This window comes from Juglans microcarpa x Juglans regia, chromosome 1D (assembly GCF_004785595.1).
Source record: "Juglans microcarpa x Juglans regia isolate MS1-56 chromosome 1D, Jm3101_v1.0, whole genome shotgun sequence".
Lineage (NCBI taxonomy): Eukaryota > Viridiplantae > Streptophyta > Magnoliopsida > Fagales > Juglandaceae > Juglans > Juglans microcarpa x Juglans regia.
Genome location: NC_054594.1, coordinates 41,547,424 through 41,554,973, shown reverse-complemented (window position 1 = coordinate 41,554,973; position 7,550 = coordinate 41,547,424). Strand labels below are relative to the sequence as shown.

General features: G+C 34.4%; 1 protein-coding gene across 2 annotated transcripts; it reads left to right on the top strand.

Moving 5' to 3' along the window:
- The first annotated feature begins 3,283 nt into the window (after positions 1 to 3,283).
- On the top strand, positions 3,284 to 7,245 carry LOC121260663 (telomere repeat-binding factor 4-like). Of its 2 annotated transcripts, XM_041162618.1 has the most exons (7): positions 3,292 to 3,349; positions 3,438 to 3,599; positions 4,287 to 4,492; positions 5,217 to 5,301; positions 6,094 to 6,177; positions 6,701 to 6,980; positions 7,082 to 7,245. In XM_041162618.1, the coding sequence occupies exons 2-7, from the start codon at positions 3,450 to 3,452 to the stop codon at positions 7,111 to 7,113; spliced, it is 837 nt and encodes a 278-aa protein (XP_041018552.1). In that variant the 5' UTR covers positions 3,292 to 3,349; positions 3,438 to 3,449; the 3' UTR covers positions 7,114 to 7,245. The 2 variants fall into 2 exon arrangements, with proteins under 2 accessions (XP_041018546.1, XP_041018552.1); XM_041162612.1 differs by having other exon boundaries at positions 3,284 to 3,599.
- Positions 7,246 to 7,550: the final 305 nt, after the last annotated feature.

The window sequence follows — 7,550 nt, the reverse complement described above, 5'->3', positions numbered from 1 at the left end:
GATTGAAGCGCCGACTCTAATATGCCTCCCACATAAAATCTCTGCATGAGATTTGTCTGGGTGCTTGCATGTGTGTCACGTGTAGTTGTGAGCATGCATGGATAATTTTTCAGATTGCTTAGAGGGGAAGATTGAGGAAGATGATGAACAGTGGCAGGGCTATATTCGCCTTTTGAAATCAGCTTTTCTTTGCTTTTTTTCCCAACTTTTTCAGTAAGTATTGCTTTTCCTTTATCTATTTTCCCTTCTAATACATCTTTATGTTTTCCAGACCTGATTATGCTATGAGACACAGGTGCTTGCTCTGTTGGTTCCCTTATGCGAATTGGAGGCAAGCTTGGTGGCCTTTCTTGTACTACTAGATCTGGTGTAGGCTCCGCGTAGCTGGCTGTGTTGGTGCATTCTGTTCTTGCATTCCTTTGCCTATCCTATTGAAATGACGAGACTCCTGCATATTGGCTCTTAGCCACTGCCCAAATATAGGTTCTACTACATTGTCAAGGAATATTGGACAACTTTGTTGAACATGGCCCAGACTTCCACATCTGTAGCAAAATTCTGAGAGTCTTTTATATTTGAAGATAATTCTTGCTGGAGGTTTGTTTGTTCTTGGCAGCAAAAATCCATCAAACAATGGCTTTGTAGTGTCTATTTCCACCCTTATGCTTAAATATTTTCTTGCACTCAAACTGAACATGACACTTTGGTCAACTTGTAATAAATTACCCATGACTCTTCCTATCTTCCTTGCATTGTTGTCTATCATCAGTTCTAGCGAGAGTCCATGTATTTGCACCCAGAAGACCAAACGAGCGAGATTAATCTCTTGCAGGCTTTGTCTTGCAGCCACTGTTTAAGGATCATGTGATAGCCCTTAAAGTTCCAACGCCTTTGCTAGAAAATCCTGTCCTTGTCCCGTTCTAAAGGAAATGTGAACAGATAAGTGTTTTGCCCAAGATCTTTTAGGATAAAACCAGTAATGAAGTTCCAAACTACCTTGATTGTGGAATGGATGGTGTATTTATTTAACTGTTTCGCTGAAACTAGCTTGCCAATCAGTGCATGATTTGAAATTCTTTTTGCTTCCTCTTATGCTGGCTCCAAGATAATGTCTTCCCATGAGAGCGCTTCAGTCTGGGAAACTAACATTTCAATTTCCTCTTAATTTTTTTTCATTACTGGATTGGTTTTATCGTGGATATGAAAGTTTTGTTGGCCGGTTGACTGTAAGTTGGTTTTTGGGTAGGGTTTAGTGAAAGCTTTGTTTGCTGGAAATCTACTGAGATGAGAAGAAAATAATTCATCTGGAGAGAGAGTGGGGTAGTCTGTATACTATATATGACTTCTTAATATACGTGTTTCGCCCAAGATCTTCTTAATATATGACTTGGTTGAGAAAAAATGTGACAGAAACTTTTACCTATCATTGTACTAATTATAATGGGTTTATGTTTTAAACAAATGAATCCTAGATAAACAAACCACTTAATTTCTAGAAGAGAATTGCTACTATGTCGATCCAGGTATATCACTTATTTTATTTCATTGATATTGCACTATTATATAGTTTCATTAAAAAAAATAAAAATAGAATGGCATCCGAAAAGTTAAAAGGGAAAATACTCCAGCTCTAATTTTTCTCTGCCCATTTTATATTTATGTTTTTAATTTTTTTTAATAAATTATGTCAATCGGATAAAGTGATTGACATAACTGAAATGATATAATAGCATTTTTCTTTCTAAAATAACTCAAATCACGCAAAATCACATGCTTACATGCCTACAAATTGATTTTTCGATGTTTTTTTATTTTTTTACTTTTAACAGCAAAATTTGTGAAACTTGCAATGCGGTAGTAGCATTCTCCAGACTAATTAATGGACTAGAACGGAATTACGGGAGGCATATCAATTAAAGAAATAATAAATATAGATAGAAGTTACTGTTGAGAGTAATTATTTTGTATATATGATATAAAATCATCTAGACCACACATCTCTTAAGTTTAAAATAAAAAAATAGAGAATTAAAAGTAATCATATAGTGAATATAAAGTGTGTACTGCTACAGTGAATTCTCTTTAATATTATTTTAAGAAAATATTTTTTAATGAAGTTGTGATTTTATTTAAGCCTATAATAAATGTATGAATTTTTTTTTTTTTAAAAAAATGGTGAAATGACTTACCGGGAGAATTTATCAAGCAATGGGTGTAGCACGACTCATCAATTGAATAGTGATTGGGTGGAAAAGATTGCTCTAACTCTATTATCTCAACAATTTCTGCAATTTAAAAAATATAGACACAAAATATGAATTCTATTATAATTAATATTGACGCTACCAATAGACATCAGTCAAGGTTGTCAAGTTAATAAGCATCTCTCTCTCTAGGATAAATTTATAGTGAGTTGAGATAAAAGTTAAAAGTTAAATAAAATATTATTAAAATATTAATTTTTAATAATAATATTATTTAAAAATTTAAAAAAGTTGTATTAGTTTTTATGTTTAGATAATAATTAAGTAATAATTACAAAAAAAAAAGAAAAAATTAATGCTAGATATAGTCTTAAGGTATGTAAGAATCACACATTTCTTTTAAGAAAAATTGGGATCCACAATTAAAAAAATAATTTTTTTACGTAGATCTCGAATTTATCCACTTTTTCAAAATGAGTGTGTAAAATTTATATATTCTATAATTCTTTGTCTGTCCAAACATGCTCTAGTCTAAAGTATTTTAGATGGCAAGAAAGTCTTACTTGTGCAATTTGGATAGTAGGATGAGATAAGATGATTTTAGATAAAAATTAAAAGTTAAATAAAATATTATTAGAATATTATTTTTTAATATTATTATTATTTTAAAATTTAAAAAAATTAAATTATTTATTATATTTTATAAAAAAATTTAAAAAAATTATAATTATAAGATAAAATATTTTCACTATCTAAATGGTGCTTGTTATAAATGAAGTAACGCTATTTTTCATGCTAAATTTGTTATATTTAAAAGATGCTTGATATCTAAAATCACTTAAAATATTCTGAATTAACGAGAATGACACAAAATGAGATGGACATTATTTTTCTCTTTTTTGGTTTAAGAAAAGACGTCAATTGCGTAGCTAATATTTATAAATAATTATATTTAAAAGTCTTTATTATATCAGCCATCATAATTTAATTTAATTTAATTTAAATATATTTATATTGATATATAAAAGTTGTAAAACCAGTAAATGATTTTAACGGAATTATTTATACAAATTATATAGTTGGAAAAGAAAAAGAAAAGGCGAAGTGAATGTCGCAGGAGAGGAGCGGGAACGAAAGGACACAGGGTGTCGTCTGTCCTCCTCACCTTGGAAAATCCAAAACTTACGCCATTGCTCTCTGAACTGACTGTTTCTTTCAATCTCTTTTATCCAGAGGTAGAGAGGAATGGGAAATCAGAAGCAGAAATGGACGGCGGAGGAGGAAGAAGCCCTACTCGCCGGAGTGGCAAAGCACGGCCCTGGGAAATGGAAGAATATTCTCAAAGATCCCGATTTCGCCCCTTTCCTCACTCACCGCTCCAACATCGACCTCAAGGTTCCCGTCTCCTTCACTATTCACTCCCGCATTCCCTCATTTGGTTTTGCATGATATTTTATTCCCTCGATGCTTTTAGGGTTTTATTTGGGCCCTAAGGTACCCTCTTGTTCAAGGGAAATTTGATTTTCCTTGAATATTTCTCTAACTTATGTTCCACGTACTTGAATTGATATTAACATCTATGTTGTTAGATGGTCTGATTGAATATTTCTCTAACTTATGGTTCCACGTACTTGAATTGATATTAACATCTATGTTGTTAGATGGTCTGATTCTTACCAAAAGCCTAGGTGTTATAGTCAGAAGTCAGAACCAAATTGTTCCCGGGCCTCGCTTCTATTAGGCCGGAGTGACCCCAGGATTTTGCGCTTGAAACCTTGAATTTCCAGGATTGTGGTTTTCTGAACGGAATTTGTGAGAACGTGCATACGTACGTGCGGACACATTTTTATTTTATCTAGCGCTCGGTGACTTTAACTTTTAGCTAACGAATAAGTGAACAAGTGGCTTTAATGGAGAAAGTTGGATAAGAGCGTTAGAGCGCGGTCCTTTGGCGGGTTTAATGTTGCTTGTCAGGCTTTATGGGATCGAGTTATTAAATTAATATATATTAGGATCTTCATTAACGCACGCTAATTCAAACCTGCGTGATGTTCATCTGTCTCACTCTCGGTTACCTATCAGGACAAATGGCGAAACCTGAGTGTCAGTACTTCTGGACAAGGCTCTAAAGAGAAATCAAGGGCTGCAAAAGTAAAAACTACGATAGCTGCTCCACTTCCCAATGTTCATAATTCTTCTCCTGCTGCTCCACTTCGTCATAATTTGTCCACTGACACTGTTATGGATGATCCCTCTAATGGCACACAGGAGGGAAAGAATGCTCCCAGGTGCGTGTTTGTCTTCCTCCTTCTCTTAAGCTCCTTCAACATTTATGGTGTGGATTTTTGGTCATGAATTAGTTATGTTTTATTTTATCTCCATTTCCAAATATAAGGGGAGGATGGTCAGCCACAGGTCCGATCCTGTACTGGTGGATGCATTGTGATTACATTTTAGATATGGTCCTCCCAAATTCTTATAACTACTGATTGATTACTGGCACGGTACAGAAAATATGAGTTGACAGTGATTTATATGGCTCTAATGAATGCAATAATTCTTGCATATTGGGCATTTTTATTAAAAGAAATTCGTAGCTTTCATTCTTCAGCCAGAATTTAAGAACCCTATGATCATTCTTGATAGAGAGAATTTTTCTGGATCTCATCCATACCAACAGAAGTGCTTTTAAACCAATACAGGTTTTGGAGATGATAAACCAGTTTCATCATTTTTTTTTTAATATGCTTTCAAAGCATCTGATGAGCCTAAAATTCAGACAACTTGAAGTAGAAAGCCTGTTGCTTGTACGGTTTTATATTATGTACAACATGGCAACTTCGCTTTCAACCTATTTTCACAATTTTTTTAATAAGTAGCCTTTTTACACAATTATTATAGTCTTTTATATGGTTTTTATATGTGAAAAGTATCTCTTTCATCACTCTTCATTTTTCAAGGTCTCTTTGCAGGGTATTTGATGCTGCTTTTTTTTTTTCTTTTTCTTACCAGGTATAATGCAATGATTTTTGAAGCTCTTTCAGCAATAGAAGATAAAATTGGATCTGATATAAGTGCCATTGTCCACTTTATCGAGGTCAGATAGAGCTGTCTTATCTGTCATCCTCTTATCCATTGGACTATATATTGTCCTGAAGTAATCTGCATTAGGTTGTATAAATTTTCATGGTTGCAAAAATCTGTGTGCAATTAGGATGAGAAGAAATCAGTTTCTGCCAACTCTGGAACTGTACTAGAAAGACATGGAATGCACTTATACAAAGCCTTTCAACATGACATGAACTTCAAATCAAACCGATTTGCTTACATCATTTGACTCTTACTATGCAACCACTACTGTGCTTCAAGGTTTAGGGTCCAACAACGCAAAATGTTGCCCATGTCTTCTTATAGACCCAGTGAATGCTCCACAGCTTCAGTATTTTCCACTGCTATCTTGTAAGAGAGTAGGTAGAGGAAATTACCTTTAGAATGGTGGCTAATTTGATGAGAAACATGTGGTAACTTTTTTGCCTTTTGTGAGATTTCTTTATCAAATCCGTAACAGGCAATTCTTAAACTTTGGATGGGTGTCAGTTTCAGGAAATCAAGAATCAAACCCTTACCGTCATGTGAATTGATTTCTTCATATTTGTTCATTTTAGTGACCTTGTGCCAAATGATTAGTTCTCAGTTTCAAATGCAAAATAAAACACAAATTGGATCTTTAAGCTTTCATGGATCATCAAACCTATCTTTCCCGTTGGCTTAATCATACTTCATTGAGCAGTAGCCATAGGCATGTTGTTTGCTTTGCAATCTCTAGTGTCAGATTTTTATATATCTGATTTGAGAAGAGATTTCAGCTCTCTTCGTTCATGTATTGCAGCGAAGGCATGAGGTGCCACAAAATTTTAGGAGACTATTGAGTTCAAGGTTGAGAAGGCTTGTTGCACAAGGCAAGCTTGAAAAGGTGAATTGATTTCCTTGATGTTTCACTGAAATTTACCTTTTGAGATTTGTTATTTAGTGATATCGCTTCTCTCATGCACTTGCACTTGACAAATTGAGTAAAGAGTTTCAAGCTGACATCTGCAAATGTTGCTTTCCCCTTTTTGCTAATCAGTATGGTGAAGATTTCTATTTCTCAGTTGAAGAAAATAGTTTTTTTTTTTACCTAGAAGTAGTAATATTTGAACCCCGGCTGCCCTTTGTTTGTTGAGTGAGTTCACGTATATTCCTGTTTACCTGGATAACATCCCTTTCCTTTTTATAATAATTTTTTTAATTAAAATATATTTGAACCACAGCTGCTGCTCCATGATGGCAATGGCATGACCAATCTTATTTCTGCCCAAGTTCTTAGTTATGATGTCATGTACCTGAAGCATGTTCTGTTTGCAATATAGTTTACACTCAGCATTACTATTACGAAATTTTTGGAATGGAAGCTTTATTTCTGATTTGTTATCTTATGTCTCCATACAAAAATGCAGGTCCAAAATTGCTACAAGATCAGAAAAGAGACCGTGTTAGGAACAAAAACTCCTAGCCCAAAACAAAGGGATGTCAAGCTGCGGCAATCACTGAGCTCTGGGTTAATGACCACCAGTGAGACTGTTGATGATGCAGCTAATGCTGCTGCCTACAGAGTAGCTGATGCCGAAAACAAAGCTTATATGGCTGCTGAAGCTGTTAAAGAGGCAGAAAGAATCTCAAAGGTGGCAGAAGATACCGATTCAATGCTACAACTAGTCAAAGAGATTTATGAAAGATGTAATGCTGAAAACACATTTACCTACGTAAGTCATTTTTGTTGTTCTAATATCTTGCTGATACATTGACTTTTGTTTGTTTCTTTGGGTTTATCGTTGCAGGCTCGCGCGGTGAAATTGTCCCCTTGGCTTAGGTTGGTTATCCGTTAAATTTTTTATTCAGTAGGATAAAACGTCGGTTGTATAATTAATGAAATCTTTGTAATTGTGGGGATGTCTATGTAAATCCATTGATCCATGCAGTAATCTCAAAGTTTTCATCTCTACACATCAGCATTTTTGTGGGGTGGATCAACGGGGAAAAGCTGACTCCAGAAGCTAAAAAATAGTTATTCTATTACCTCCCATATCTTTTCCTTTTTTTTTTTTTTTTATTCAAAAGATTAAAAAAAAAAAAATAGAGATGGAAAAATAGCCTACACGGGAGGGATGCCACTTGGTTTAGCATATGATGGGGGAGGGAGGGAGGTGTTTGCAGTGGGTCTTTGAGTAGGTTACTTCATGTACTAACTACAAAAAACAGCAAAACTTTCAGTGAATGACATTTTGTTTTGGGTAGTGCTATTATGCC